The sequence below is a fragment of the Crocuta crocuta genome, unplaced genomic scaffold (genome assembly GCF_008692635.1).
Source record: "Crocuta crocuta isolate KB4526 unplaced genomic scaffold, BGI_CrCroc_1.0 scaffold330, whole genome shotgun sequence".
In the NCBI taxonomy this organism is placed as follows: Eukaryota; Metazoa; Chordata; class Mammalia; order Carnivora; family Hyaenidae; genus Crocuta; species Crocuta crocuta.
In genome coordinates this window covers 588,991-605,394 of record NW_027530521.1, presented here as the reverse complement: position 1 = coordinate 605,394, position 16,404 = coordinate 588,991, and the positions used below count along the sequence as shown (strand labels likewise).

General features: G+C 38.4%; 1 protein-coding gene across 4 annotated transcripts in view; it reads right to left on the bottom strand.

Annotated features, from left to right (window-relative positions):
- Positions 1 to 16,404, bottom strand: part of FNBP4 (formin binding protein 4) — a 38,963-nt gene that overhangs the window by 21,037 nt on the left and 1,522 nt on the right. For all 4 annotated transcript variants that reach the window (XM_077767277.1, XM_077767278.1, XM_077767279.1 and 1 more), the window contains exons 3-10: positions 12,403 to 12,539; positions 11,868 to 12,054; positions 9,482 to 9,629; positions 9,230 to 9,350; positions 6,620 to 6,961; positions 5,208 to 5,418; positions 2,546 to 2,667; positions 913 to 1,017 (exon numbers count right to left, since the gene is read on the bottom strand). In XM_077767277.1, the coding sequence (XP_077623403.1) occupies positions 913 to 1,017; positions 2,546 to 2,667; positions 5,208 to 5,418; positions 6,620 to 6,961; positions 9,230 to 9,350; positions 9,482 to 9,629; positions 11,868 to 12,054; positions 12,403 to 12,539 (1,373 nt within the window). The remainder of the gene's footprint in view (positions 1 to 912; positions 1,018 to 2,545; positions 2,668 to 5,207; positions 5,419 to 6,619; positions 6,962 to 9,229; positions 9,351 to 9,481; positions 9,630 to 11,867; positions 12,055 to 12,402; positions 12,540 to 16,404) is intronic.

The window sequence follows — 16,404 nt, the reverse complement described above, 5'->3', positions numbered from 1 at the left end:
AATGCCCCTGGCCCATTTTGCCCATCCTCCCAAACCACAACCCCTCCAACAACCCTCAGTTTGTTCTCTATATTTAAGGATCTTTTATGTTTTGTCCCCCTCCCTGTTTTTATATTATTTTTGCTTCCCTTCCCTTATGTTCATCTGTTTTGTATCTTAAATTCCACATATTAAGTCCTGTATTTGCCTTTCTCTAATTTCACTTAGCATAATACACTCTAGCTCCAACCACGTTGCAAATGGCAAGATTTCATTGTTTTTGACGGCTGAGTAATATTCCACTGTGGGTTTATGTGTGTATGTACACACACACCACATCATCTTTATCCATTCATCTATCAATGAACATTTGGGCCCTTTCCACAATCTGGCTATTGTTGATAGTGCTGCTGTAAACATTGGGGTGTATGTGCCCCTCTGAATCAGCATTTTTGTATAAAAATCTTTTTAAAAATAGAATACATGCCTATTGAAGGTGGTTCATCACACACAAAATCTTAGTATTTAAAGTTATATTTTGCTTTAGCTAATACATAGTTTTATTTCCTGGGTTGGTGGTTCAAATATGCACCAATGTTAAAAATTTTAATTTAGTGGCACCTGGGTGGCTTCAGTTGGTTAGTCAGCTGACTTTCAGCTTGGGTCATGATCTCACAGTTCCAGTGCAATGATTCCAGGAGTAGAATCCAGTGATTCATCCCCTACATATCCCCAGGTCGGGCTCTGTGCTGACAGCTCAGAGGCTGGAGCCTGCTCCTGATTCTATATCTCCCTCTCTCCCTTCCCCACTCATGCTCTGTCTCTCTCAAAAAATAAATAAATGTTAAAAAAAATTTAAGATTAAAACAAACAAATGCCTCACACATACAGCATTTTACTCAAAGACCAACTATACAAAAATGGCTAAATTACCTCAGTCTGTAAGAGCAGCACATGAAAGTTGGAGATGGACTGTCTATTAATGCCTAGGAATTCAAATTTACTTGTCAGGGTATTTGCCAGTTCTCCAATCTGAAACTGTAATGCAGGAAAGAAAAAAAAGAGGGAAATAAAATCAAATCAGCAATATTTTTGTATTATGTAAACTCTTTTGTTCTTAAACATACTAAAAAACCAGGTGTGCCTAGAAACAACCCTTCTTAAATAGCTGCATCTCAACAGTCATGAAAAAAAAAGTTATATAGAAATTTCCAATTTATGGTAAAATAATTCACATAACAAGTGATGATGACAAGCCTAGAGAAACTGAATGCATATATACTCAGAGACAACACAGAATTCAGGCGAAAATAAATGCTAAATGACGTAACTCGCAAACCATCATTTAATCATTACTAAATGCTTTTATCAGCTATACACTGAACAAAATTAATTCTCCCAGTCTCTTTCACATAGCTGTACACTAGCTAGTGACTAGATAAACTGTTTTAAGTCAAAAGAATATGCTATGTATTTTTTCCAACAGACCATCATTAAATAGCCACTATTTACACGGCCCAATTCTTGTGCCATTAGGCTGGAAATAAAACTGGAACCAAATGTGCCTTTATGTAAGGAAAAGTAGTGCACACAGGAATTAAATTTGTAACTTTTAGTCTCTTCAGTACTTCCAAACTACAAAAGCCTGCATGTAATATGGTATTAGTTTCCAATAAGGGCTTAACTTTAATTTTTTATTTATATTTTAACATTTACTTATTTTTGAGAGAGAGAGAGACGTGGGCAAGTGTTCACGGGTGGGGCAGAGAGGGAGACAGAGAATATGAAGTAGGCTCTGTGCTGACAGCAGAGACCCTGATATGGGGCTTGAAGTCATAAACCATGAGGTTATGACCTCAGCAGAAGTCAAACATTTAACCGACTGAGCGACCTAGGTGCCCCTTGAAGGCTTAACTTTTGAAAGAAAGCAATTAAAGCATTTAGAATTTATTTTTGGATAATTTCTCTACATCAAGTTAGTCTTATAATTCAGTGTTTCAGCCTGAAATATGACCTTTTCACATAACTAAATGATTTATATTTGGATAATAAAGATTACTTTACCACTTGCTAACAAAGAATGTAGTTTAATCGTTACCCAATTTAAAAATATTTGTCCACGTGCCTGGGTGACTCAGTTAAGTGTCCCAACTCTTGATTTCAGCTCAAGTCATGATCTCAGTTTGTAGGGTAGAGCCCTGCCTTGGGCTCTGCACTGCCAGTGTGGAGCCTGCTTGGAATTCTCTCTCTCTCTCTCTCTCTCTCTCTCTCTCTCTCTCTCTCCCTTGCTCACATACACACTCTTTCTAAAAACAAAAACAACAAACTTTAAAAATATTTGTCGGGGCACCTGGGTGGCTCAGGTAGTTAACTTTGGCTCAGGTCAGGATCTCACGGTTCTTGAGTTTGAACCACGGATCAGGCTCTCTGCTGTCAGTACAGAGACTGCTTCAGATCCTGTCTCCCTCTCTCTACTCCTTCTCTGCTTGGATGCTCTCTCTCTCTAAAATAAACATTAAAAATCTATTTTTTTAAATTTATCTATTAAGCCATATTAAATACATACTTTCAAATCTTGTTCTTCTTCTTTAGGTGCTGTTGGCACTTTGATCTTCTCTGGAGATTCTTCGACTTCCATCTCTTTGTCTGAATTCTCGTCTATTTTTTCTGAAGTGTCAGCACCAATTACTACAAAAGAAAACATATAAAATTAAATCAAAAGAACAGTACCAATATAGTATCCCATGTAACTTTTCTTACTCCTATAGCGGAGATATCTGAAAAAAAATTTTAATTATTTTTCTTTTGCTTGTGTCTTCCTTATTAAAGAAACTGTAATAACTTACCCACCTGTCTTTATAAAGCCAAAAAACTTTATCCTCTATAATCCCACTTCTTAAAATGTCTACAAATAACACAATCTGTTTTACTACTTTATCCTGTAGTCTTTAGTTTCCCTTTCCCATTTATCTATTTATCTTTTCTAATCTATTACAGGATACCATTGCTTCAGTTACTTATAAAAGCTAGGTATCAAAGCTGGGATACATAAGGGTTCTTCACAAAATGTGCTTTGAAAAAAAGGGTTTCACTATTCAGAGCAGAATTTATTTTTAACTACCTGATAAACTCCTTTCTGAACCGGTTAAGACCTGCAGACAATCTATATTGAACCCAACTACTCTTCTGGTTGTTGAGGTGTCTTAGTGGGAAACTTCAAAAGAGAACAGGTTTACCATCAACTTAAACAGAGTAAAAGATGTGACCTCTGTTCTGTTTGCTTACCACCTAGATGTTTGCTTATCAAACTAGTCCACATATACGGTGTAAATCTTTCTGTCATAAAGCTATCAAGTGATTTTTTAAAAAAATAACCAAACTTAAATACTTTTTCTTGACTGGTTAATCTTTGATCTAAAGAATGTGACTTTTAACATCACCTTTTATTAGCCTAAAAGTTTATATTAAGTACTTAACCTTACCATATAATGGCCTTACTCTTTTCAGTATTAATAGTCTTTCTGCATTTTCAAATTGTTTGAAACCAAATCTCTCTCCCACTTAGGAGTTTATAATTCACTTGTATATTAGATATCTTACATTTGCTGGCAGGTACACAGAATTTAACAATTTAAAGCACCACTAGTGCTCTATGACTTTTGACCATTTCAAAGAGCCATTAGATAGGATCTACCGAGTTAAAATGAACATACACCACGACCTAACCTATCACAAGGAATCTATATATACTGAGATATATATTACGGCATTGTTTCTATTGTGAAGTACCGTAAAAAATGTATATAACAAATATAAAGAATGAAATGAGCACTCAAGTAACTACAGTCCAGCTTAATGCAAGACTATCACTGGCACCTCTGAAGTTCACAGTGCCTCTGCCACCACACCCACACCAGACATAATCTCTACCCTAATGGTGTAAGTACCTTGTTTTAGTTTCATCATGGATAGATCCTTACGTACAATATTTCCTACCTATCTTCGAACTTCTATAGAGAGAATACTAACATATGCATTCTCCTGTGGCTTTTTATATTCACCACTACTGTGTCTTAGATTCACTTTAATGCATATTAACTGTAGATCATTAATTTTTTTCACTGCTGCTTAGTATTCAATTTCAAGAACACACTAGGATTTACCCATTCTACCTTGGGTGGTCACCTGAAGAACTTGCTGGTATTACTGGATAATACAAATGCAGTATTACTTTTAATAGAGAAACATGGACACAACTTTAATGTCCACTGATGAGGAAGAATTAAATGAAAATATCTATACTACTTAGTGGTTAAAAACAGTAACTTTAAACACTTTAAGTATGTTTAGCAATCCACGTGGTTAATCTCCCCTATGGCAAATATTACACATGCACATTACACAACTACATATGAATACAGAGGAAGAGGTCTGGAAGGATATAGGGAAAGGACAGAAAAAATGGACTTCAGAGACAGGAATGCAAACAGGGAAAGGATAAAAGGGGACTTTAAAATTTCCACTTCATATTCTTATATGGTTGACTGAAAAGAAAAAATTCAAACAAGGATGTTTGCATTTGCTTATTACTGCCTTTTTGTTTACTTGTTGTATCTTAACCATAACCTATAAAGGCATCTTTGGTTAAGTACACTAAACTAAGGTCTGGTGCTCAAATCTTACTGCTAATTTTCCACTCAAGAATTAGGGCCAAATGGAGATTAAAATATTAGAGTTCTATTAACAGACTGGAAAGATGCAGCAGGATCTCTTCTATGTTACTCTGAACAGAAATAAGTTGAGCTCTCATGAAAGGAAAAATCTACCTAAATAAACAACCAGAGGCTGGGCAACTTATACGCAGAGAGAGCAGAGGAAGCTGGGCTTGGCAGAGGTAATCCTTGCCTGCCTTGCTTACAAACTGGAAACAGTGAGCTAAGGAGAGCCCATGGACTTAATACAGATCAAGGCAATTACTTTAAAAAGGGAGTGAATCTTGTTTTCCTGTTTTTGAGGGAGAGGTAGTCCCCAATCATAGTGAATCCTCCACCCAAGGATTTTCAGAGAGAGGAAAAGGAGAGAAGTGAAAGGAAGCTCCCTTTCCAGCACTTCCATAAAAGGGTACAAGTGCTACCTTCTTCTTGTTGAAAAGGGAACAAAAGAAGGCTAAGAAGAATTTCCCCTTTGTATGTTTCAACTCTGAAAGTTTAATGTAAAACATGAATTACCAGTTTCTCCATTTTCTGGAGTCTCTCGTCCAGTTTTGCTAGAACTCCGGCTAGTAGATTCTGGACTGGTAGCTCGAACAAACATCTTCCATTTCCCCCTTTTAGACATAAGTCTACGCATTCCATCCTGGGATGCTGGCTGGCTGATGTCAGAACGTGGACTAGACCCTGACACACTACCATCTCCTTCCTCCAAGGCTCGTAACTCTGCCTATGATGAATATGACAACAAAGTTAGAGTGTTATTACCTGTTCATCAGCATTTAAGCATCTGTGACAACAAGAATGATAACCGTGCATTATCAGAATTAAAATCCTTTGAGGGCAGAAAGTATTTAATACATTTTTTCCATCAGAGCCAAACAATATGCTTGTTACTCAGTGAACACTTATTCATGACTGTAGTTAACAAATACCAATTTGAAAGGGAAAAGGTTCTGAAGATCCACTAAGAGGCAAATTTTCCAGTATACGAACACAATAAAGTCTAAGGTAGCTTGTCCCTCTCTAATAGCTTCTAGCTTTTTAAAAGGGGGAAAGCTTTAAGGAGATATTGCTATTATTAACACCTGTTACGTTTTTGCTTCATACTCCAAGCAGCAGATGAAACTGTTTCAAGAAAAATCAGGGCAGGGGCACTTGGGTGACTCAGTCAGTTAAGCATCCAACTCTTGGTTTCGGCTCAGATTATGATCCCGTGGTCACGGGATCGGGACCTGTGTGGGGGTCCATGCTGAGCGCTGTCAAGCCTGCTTGGGATTCTCTCCCTCCCTCTCCCCGGCTCAGTCACCCTCTCTCTCAAAAATAAATAAATAAACATTAACAAAAAGAAAAAGAAAAAAGAAAAATCGGGGCAGAAAAGAGTAAAAATCTGCTTCTCAATCAGGAAAATTTCCTGAGGACCATCTTTTTTTTTAAAGGAAAACACATGAAATTATGAGTCCCTCTTAACCTATTACCTTACAAGACCCACTTAGCTATTTAGTAAAAGGTGAAAGACTTATGTCACCTGAAGAGAAACCAGAGTGCACTGAACTATTTAAACAATGCCACTCAGGTTGCCACTAAAGTCAACCTGTACTTTAAAAACCAAGTTATCACCAAATGTACTTTACAATGCTCATTTGTTAAGAAGCTAAACCAAAGACAGTCATTATTCACTATATCCAGCTATTATTAAATCAGAGCAAGGTCAGTCTTTATTAGTTGTCAACCATCAAAAGCATCATCAGGAACCAAGAGAACTACAACTCCACAGTTCAAGATTTTATTGCAAAAACTTAAAAGATATGTAGACAAAAGGCTGAGAAAAACAAAACCCCAGTAACAGCCTGTAAACTGAGCACAATGACCCTAGAGTGTGATAGTAATATAGGGGGAAAATGTACTTAATAAAAACTTCAGAAACTTACTTTTTTTCTTTCCAAAACGAGCTCCAGTTCAAGGGTATCTTGTTCCTCTTCCTCTTCGCTTTCTCCAGACTGAACAACACTGCAAAGATCTTCCTGAGAAGGGTCTTCCATGTTGTCTAACGTGATTTCCTGTGGCTTTACTATTGTTGCTGCTTCTTCTGTTGTTGTACTTGTTTCTTTCACTTCTGAAACTGGTTCTGCTTCTTTACAAATTACTTTTCTTCTCCATCTCTCTTCTTCTTCTTTTATTCCCTCAGGCAGCAAAGGAGCAAGCAGTGATGCTGCCACCCCTTTCTTCTCCTCCTCACTATTTGAGAGAGCCTGAATTCCTTCATTTACTTCCTATAATAAACAATCTTATTTATTTTTCAAATAAAAAATTTTTTAAAAACTTCACCTGATTACGTATTCAACTGTTCATGCTAAAAACGACTGTTTCTCAATCACTGCATATTAATTTATTTATGAAAGTGGGGGAGGGGCACAGAGAGGGGGAGACAGAGAATCCCAAGCAGGCTCCCCACACCACTGTTAGCAGAAAGCACGACACAGCACAATCCCATGAACTGCAAGATCATGACCTGAGCAGAAACCAAGAGTCGGACATTTAACTGACTGAGCCACCCAGGCACCTCAACCACTGGATATTCTTAAAAACCACTGATTACCAACAGATTAGTATATATGTTTGTGCTGTTTTCCTAACAAGTGTAAAATGCAAACATTGTTGCTTGAGGAAAGCAGTGTTTGAACTAGAACCTAGTTCTGGGTGGGATTCACACATACCTTCCCATCTATTCTCTCATGTCAAAAGGCAGGTTAGCAAGAAGCAGATTTAAATAATTAAATAAGATCTAAGTTTTGTCAGGTCAGCTAACTGGATACACCTCCACCCTCTTCTGTAAGATGACATAACCTCACGGGTATGTTAGGAAAGTAATAAAAAGTAAAATGTGTTATAACTTAAATTGCTCATTTCCTTCATTTCCACCTCAAAAGAAAAATAGTCTACCTCCCTCCTGGAGTTGTAAAAACCAAATTATTCAGAAAATATTTATGTATGTATGTATTTTTAAGTAGGCTCCACACCCTGAGAGCCTAGGGCTTGGACACACAACCCTGAGACCAAGATTCACATACTCTACGAACTGAGCCAGTCAGTTGCCCCCTAAAAATACATATTACTATATACCTCCCATTTAAACCCATTATTTAAAAATTCAAGATACTTGGGGCTCCTGGTGGCTCAGTCGGTTAAGCAACGGACTTTGGCTTAGGTCATGATTTCACAATTCCTGAGATTGAGCCCCACATCAGGCTTTGAGCTAACAGCTCAGAACCTACTCAGGATTCTATGTCTCCCTCTCTGTCCCTCGTGCTGTCTCTCTCAAAAATAAGTGAACATTTAAAAAAAAAATTAGGGGCGCCTGGGTGGCTTAGTCGGTTAAGCGTCCAACTTTCGCTTAGGTCATGATCTCGCGGTTCGTGGGTTCGAGCCCCGCGTCGGGCTCTGTGCTGACTGCCAGCTCGGAGCCTGGAGCCTGTTTCAGTCTGTGACTCCCTCTCTCTCTGACCGTCCCCTGCTCACGCTGTCTCTCTCTCTCTTAGAAATAAATAAAACATAAAAAAATAAATAAATAAATAAAAATTAAAAATTCAAAATATGGGGAGCCAGGGTGGCTCAGTGGGTTGAATGTCTGACTAGATTTTGGCTCAGGTCATAAGCCCATTGCTGGGCTTCTCGCGGAGAGTGGAGCCTGCTTAAGATTCATTCTCTCTTTCTCTCTGCTCCTCTCCCCTAGACAGACTCTCTCAAATAAAAAAATAAATAAAATTAAAAATTAAATTCAACACTCTTGCTGTAGAATACTTTTCTTACTGATGAGGCTATAGAAATGCTCATTTTACTAGCACTTTCATGCCATGAAGCAGGAGCAGAAGAAGAGAGAGAGTATCTCAAGGTGACTCCATGGCTCAACCCCAGGAGCCTGAGGCCATGAAACGAGCTGAAATCAAGAATCAGACACCCAGGTGCTCCAATAGCTTTTAGTTTTTAAGGTACCTTATATTTTACTTAAACCAATACAAAACAAACTTATGTGGGCTCCCAAAATAGAGCTATTCTGAACTAGAGAAGGATATTTGAAGCCCTGCCTGCTTGGCTGCTCCCACATCTGTTTCATGATGACCCAATGAGTCTCTGTGGCACCCCAAAACTCCGTTAAGAACCACTGAAGTGGGTAACTGTTATAAAAGCTACACATTAAACATAAACATTATGTTTAAGGTTTAAGAAACAATATTTATCCTATTTCACATCTGGTTGTAAAATGGTAACAGATGGCTTCTATACCTGTGCCAGAGCAACAGTCAAGTTCTTTAAATTTAAAATACGCAAATAAGGGGCACCTGGACGGCTAGGTCGGTTAAGTGTCCGACTCTGGATTTCAGCTCAGATCATGACCTCACAGATCGTGGGTATGAGCCCCCTGTAACAGCCTGCTTGGGATTATCTCTCCTCTCTCCCTGCCCACCCTCCCACTCAAAATAAATAATCATTTATAAACAAATAAGCAAGCAAGCAAGCAAGCGAGATGTTTTAACTCTCACCTTTTTAACTTCTCGCTTGGCTATGACTTGTCCGCTTTTACTACTGGAAACAGAAACATTCTTCTCCTTTGTGTACACGTCTGTATTAACCACAAAACTAGCTTCGGCACCTGTTACAGAACTGGAAAAAAAAAAAAAAGATTATATATATGTAAATATACACTTAGCAAGAGAAACAAAAGGCAAATATTATCAACAAAAGAAAGACTCTAACTTCCTTCTAGGTAATTTCTTCTGCAAGTCTATTCTTACCTGGGCTGGTAATGCTGTAATCCCTGTACCTGGGTGGCAAGATACTGGGGTAACTCCCAAGTCACTTCATTTGTTTGTGTGTTCCAATAGTAATAGCATCCTGTGTTCTCATCCCAGACTTCCTGCCAATCTCCCATCTCAATTCCAACTAGAAGAAAGTAAACCACAAATTTCTCGTCAACAAAACTAAAAGAAAACCTACTGAATAGGGTAAGATATTTGCTAATGATATATCTAATAAAGGGCTAATATCCAAAATATATAAAGAACTTGTTCAACTCAACAACCAAAAAACAAATAATCCAGTAAAATAAAAATGAGTGGAACACATGAACAGACATTTTTCCAAAGAAAACATCCAATGGCCAACAGACACAGAAAGAGATGCTCAACATCACTCATCATTAGCGAAATGAAAATCAAAACACAATGAGGTTATCACCTCACACCTGTCAGAATGGCTAAAATCAGAAACACAAGAAACAACGTTTGGGAGGATGTACAGAAAAAGCAACCCTCCCTGCACTGTTGGTTGGAATGCAAACTGGTGCAGCCACTGTGGGAAACTGTACGGAGGTGCCTCAAAATACTACAAATATGGGCACCTGGGTAACTCAATTAAGTGTCGGACTCTCGGTTTTGGGTCAGGTCATGATCTTATGGCTTCATGGGATTGAGCCCTGTGTTGGGCTCTGTGCAGACAGTGCGGAGCCTGCTTTGGGATTCTCTCTCCCCCTCTCTGCCCTTTCCGGGCTCACCAGCACACGCACAAACACCATCTCTCTCTCAAAATAAACAAACATAAAAAAAAAAAAAAAAAAAAAAAAACAAAAAAAAAAAAAAAAAAAAAAGAACTACCCTACAATGTAGTAATTGCATTACTCGGTATTCATCAAAAAAATATAAACGCTAATTTGAAAGGATAGATGCACGCCTATGTTTACTGCAGCATGATCTACAATAGACAAAATTATGGAAGCAGCCCAAGTACCTATCTACAAATGACAAAGAAATGTTATATGCACAATGGCATATTATTCGGCCATAAAAAAGAATGAAAGCTTGCCATCTGTAACAATGCAGATAGAGCCAGAGAGTATAATGCTAAGCAAAGTCAGAGAAAGATAGATACCATATGATTTCACTCATGTGGAATTTAAGAAAACAAATGAGCAAAGGGAAAGAAAAAGAGAAATAAATCAAAAAAGACTTTTAACAGTAAAGGACAAACTGATGATTACCGGGGAGGGGGAGAAACGGGTGAAATCAGTGATGGGTATTAAGAATTGCACTTATGACGAGCACAAAGTAATGGATAGTATTGTTGAATTACTATATTGTACACCTGAAATTAATAGAACACTGTATGTTAACCGTACTGGAATTAAAATAGAAAATAAAAAAAAGAAGTATAAATTTCTCCACAAATCTCACTTTATACCCCATTAGCTCTAAAGCCCTTAACAATCTAATACAAAGTTCCTCGACTTTAGTAACATTACCATTTGGGCTGGACAGTTCTTTGTTTTGGTGAGGGTAGTCCTATGTAGTGTTTAGCATCTTGGAGTCTACCCACTAGGTGCACTAACAGTTCCCCAGCCTTTGTTGTAACCAAGTATGTCTTCAGACATTGTCGAATATCCCCTGGAGGTCTAAATCCTCCCTCCCAAATCATCTTTGCACACATAGCTTAAGAATGCAGTTTGACAAGGGCACCTGGGTGGCTCAGATGGTTGAGCGTCCGACTTCAGCTCAGGTCATGATCTCACAGTTTGTGGGTTTGGGCCCTGCGTCGGGCTCTGTGCGAACAACTTGGGAACCTGGAGCCTGCTTCATATTTGGTGTCTCCACCCCTCTCTCTGCCCCTCCCTCACTCTCTAAAATAAATGTTTAAAAAAAAAAAAAGACTGAAAGAATTTTTTTTTTTTTTAAAGATTCTGAAGTTTTGTGGGTTTTTTAATGTTTATTTTTGAGGGGGGTGGGAGGGACAGAGAAGGAGGGAGATAGAGGATACCAAGCAGGCTCTGTACTGACAGCACAGAGCCTGACACAGGGCTCGAACCCATGAACCATGAGATTATCACCTGAGCCAAACTTAGATGCTTAACTGACTGAGCCACTCAGGTGCCCCCAAAAAAAGAATCTTTAAAATAATAGCTTTACTGATTCAGATTCTGTTGTCTCCCTCTCTCTGCCCCTCCTCTGTTCATACAAATAAACAAACATTAAAAAAATAAACATAAAATAAAGGCTTAAATTATTCAGTTGGCATAAAACTGCAACTGGTTACAAGTCTGCTAAAGCATATGCGCTTTCATCTTTGGAAATTTCAATACCTAGACCACCTTTGAAGATTGCACTTCAGACTTCTTAGTATCAAACTTACCTCCTGCCAGTGAACACTGAGTATCATATTGCCACCCTGCTGTCTGAGTGGAGTCTGTTCCATTTGAAGTAGCAGAAGAAAGGGCAGATGTTGCTGATTCCTTTGGCTCTGGTCGAGGTGGAGTTGGAGGTGGGGCAGAGGCTCCTACAGGAGCAGCAGGCTGAGGAGCTGTTATAGCATCAATTTCCTTTAGTGTGGAAACAGTAACAAATACATTAATAATCTCAAAACCAGAACACTGAGAAACTGACAATCACCGTAAGAAATTCTACACAATCAGTTCTCAGCTTCTAAAATCAAAACTCTCACTTTCCTATTACATAAAAGTTCCCCAAAGCCTTTAAAGCTCCATTGTCCTCCATTTTGTAACCTTTACAAAAAGAAATGACCGTGATAGGGAGGGACTAAGAAAGAGAGATAGAAGGGGAGAAAAAAGAACACAGAAACACTGAAACTGACAAGCAGGCTAAACACTTGAGATCCAGGTCCCAAAGTGGCTTCAGCAGCTAAAAACCCAAACAAAAGTACCACTAACCGCTAAGAAGTTGGCCAAAGTACTATCAATATCGGATGACTGGTTTCCATTTGTCTCTTTGGACTGTGCTGGTTTCTCTGAAACATCACTCTCATCATCATCACTGTCAGCATATGCACCAAGTAAGCACAGACCTCCTAGAAACAAAATGGTAAATGTTAGCAACAACAATGCCAGTACGCACCAGGAAGAAAAATGACACTGTTCTTCAGAGTTTACATTTCATTTACTTACAGATTAAAACACAGCCTCAAAATAAATCATCACTGAACTATCACAGAGGTAGAAATTATAATATGCATTTAGAGTGAATGAAGTCATCCACAGCTACTTGATCTCCTTCTCAAAACACATAATCATTCAACCTCATCCTCTTTCAAAATAGCACATAGTAAATCCTGATTTTAGAATTCGTAGGGATGCCTGAGTGGCTCAGTTGGTTAAGTGTCCAACTCTTGATTTCGCCTCAGGTCATGATCTTGTGGTTCATGGGATTGAGCCCCACACTGGGCTCTGTATTGACAGCTTGGAGCCTGCTTGGGATTCTGTCTCCCTCTCCCTCTGCCCCCACCCTGCTTGTGCCTGTTCTCTATCAAAAATAAATAAACATTAAAAAAAAAAAAAAGGAATTTGTTAATTTATGTGCCCATCTGAAACAAGAAAGCCAATTAGGGTTTAGTAGATGAAACAGAGATTTTCAAATCTAAACATCTTTTCCAGTGATTTTTCCTCAAACGAGAAGGGACTAATTATAATGGAATTCAAAGTGCTAGAACCAAAACAAACAAAAACTCAGCCAGAATCAATCATCAATGTCTTCCTCAAACTCCAGAGGTATCAGATAAAGCCTCTGTAATGCTATGAATGCCATTTCCTTTTGCCCGACCTGTTGTAATGACCTGTTGCCATTACAGCGTTACAATTAAGCAAGCACATAATCTCTTTTTACCTACCATTTTATTATAATAGGTACATTAAATGTTAAACTCCAGCCAAACTTTTCAGCTATCACTAAGACTAAATTTCTCAGGGTCTGGCAATAGTCTATGTTCTCCATAAATATTTGGTAAATGAACAGACTTATCAGGAAGTAAAATCTAGTTGTATCATAATTCCATAAATGAACTCATGAGAGCACCTAAAAGTACCCATTAGGTTGCTTCATTTACATAGGAGTTCACGTTCATTGTTTTAGTCCTAACAATCTTGCTTTCATTAACTTTGGTTTACAAAAGTAAGGTTCTTGTACTAGATACCAATTGAAAGATTTTTTTTTAAGTTTATTATTTTGAGAGAGAGAGAGAGAGCGAGCCATGAGAGAGACAGCACAAGTGGGGAAGGGCAGAGAGGAGGAGACAGAATCCCAAGCCGCCTATACACCATCAGCGCAGAGCTGGATGCAGGGCTTGGGGGTCAAATTCACAAACTGTGAGATTATGACCTGAGCTGAGATCAAGAGTTGAACACTTAATTAAGACATCCAGGAGCCCCCAATTTCTAAAATATTTAACTCTGACTAGAAAGATTTTTTCTTTTTTTTAGTGAGAAAGGGAGAATGAGGAGAAGAGAGGGGAGGGGGAGAAAGGAGTAGGTAGAGAGAGAGAGAGAGAGAGAGGAGAGAGAGAGAAGGAGGAGGAGGGGAGAGAGAGAGGGAGAGAGAGAGAGAGAGAGAGAGAGAGAGAGAGAGAGAGAGAGAGAGAATCTTAAGTAGGCCACAAGCTCAGGGAGGAGCCTGATGCAGGGCTCTATCCCAGGACCCTGGGATAAAGACCTGAGCCAAAATCAAGAGTCAGATGCTCAACGGAGCCACCCAGGCACCCCATAAATTGATTATTTCTTAAAAATAATCTGGTAACATGTACCAAGAGCCACAAAACTCTTAAGTTTCTTTTAGCTAGATAATCCCATCTTTGAGAATACAACCCCAAGAATAACTAAAAAAAATTTTTCACACAAAGTTGCTAGCAATTTTATTTAAATAAATGAAAGCTGTAAACAACTCAAATGCACTGGCAAAGCAAATCACAGCACAGAATCTGATGCAATATTAATTTACGGATTACTGGATTACATGAAAAAATGCTAATAGGACAAAAAGTAACACTAAAGGAATAAAAACAAGATAAAAAAAACAAGCTATGAAAGGCATGTTAAGTTCTAATCACACCCTGAAAATTTTGAGTCCATCAATGATAAGGAACAGGAATGAATTTAGAGTTAATACTGAAAATAAAGTCCTAATATTATGTAAACTAGCTTAATCTTTATTTAAAAAAAAAAAAAGCTTCACAAGGCCATAACCCAGACTACTATTGAGATGCTGTTGCTATTTAAAACCAGGACATTCTTTGAAGCCATAGTCCTTAGCAGTCTTTTATTGAAAGCAGTGCTGGCTGCTGAAACCTCAGTAAGCTTACCTTTAATGGACGGTGTCACACCATTTGTAGTGCAAATCAACTACATTAGGGAGAAAATCACTTCTTAGGTCTAAACCTTACTTGACAGGCTTCAAATAGTAACTGTATCATATTTCTAACAGCTCTACCATTTCCTTAAAACGTCCAGAAACTACCAACGATCAATATGATAAAAGCTGTAGGCCCTCTCCCAGAAAAACACATTTAAGTATACAATTTTAACCAATTTACAGACCTCTGACATTCATCTGCAGCGCTACATTACCCTTTTATAGATGATGTTTAAATACGACTATCATAGTAGTCTACGGATCTAATTTCAGAGCTTACTCTGAATTTTTCCTTAGATAATTTCATATACATATTACCATAACATCCTGCATGAAAATATCAGATCATGGTGTGAGCAGAAATCAAGCCTTGGACACTTAACCAACCGCCCCACCCAGGTGCCCCCCCCATATGATCCATTTTATAGATGAATGCACTCCCAAGGTATTAGCATTAATGCTGGAATGCTGATTTGAACCCAGGTTTATCTACAAAACCACTGTTGCAAATATTCCCTCACACTTAATATTTATTTACTTATTTATTTTTAAGATTTTATTTTTTTAAGTAATCTCTACAACCAATGTCAGGCTCAAATTCACAACACGGAGACCAAGAGTCACATGCTCTGGGGCACCTGGGTGGCTCAGTCAGTTAAGCATCCGACATCCACTCAGGTCATGATCTCACGGCTCATGAGCTTGGGCCTCACACTGGGCTCTATGCTGACAGCTCAGAGCCTGGGACCTGTTTCAGAATCTGTGTCTCCCTCTGTCTGCCCTTCTCGTGCTCATGATCTCCCTAGCATGAACGCGCTCTCTACTAAATAAACATTAGGATGGCTCAGTTGGTTAAGCATCTGACTTCGGCTCAGGTCATGATCTCACCGTTTGTGGGTTCGAGTCCCGCATCGGCCTCTGTGCTGACAGCTAGCTCAGAGCCTGGAGCCTGCTTCAGATTCTGTATCTCCTTCTCTCTCTGACCCTCCCCTGCTCATGCTGTGTCTCTCTCTCTCAGATATAAATAAACCATTTAAAAATTTTAAAACAAACAAAAAAACACTAATTTTTTTTTTAAAGTCACATGCTCTGCTGACTGAGCCAGCCAGGTGCCCCTAAAAATATTTAATGAGAGCAATTTTCAGCTCCACAAATATTTGCTAGGTACCAATCAAAGCACTGTGCTGGAAAAGAAATGCACAGAATGAAAGACATCCTTGGTGTCCCTAAAGAACATGAAGCTAATGGGAGAGCAGAAAATTACAAAACAGGATTAAAAGAAAAGTAGTACAAGGTATTTTGGCTACAGGAAAAAAAGCAACAACAAATCTTAGTTTGGTTAAAGTGTACGTACCAGCAAGCAATCAAATAAAAAATTTGACTTTATTTTTATTTTCAAAATTTTACATTTCCATTTTATGGGACAAGTGTACATTAGCAGCACCGAAGCCTTCAACGAAATATATACAAACCAAATCGGATCCTGATGGAAGACCTTGTAGAAAAGATGCAAAAAAAAAAAAAAAAAAAAAAAA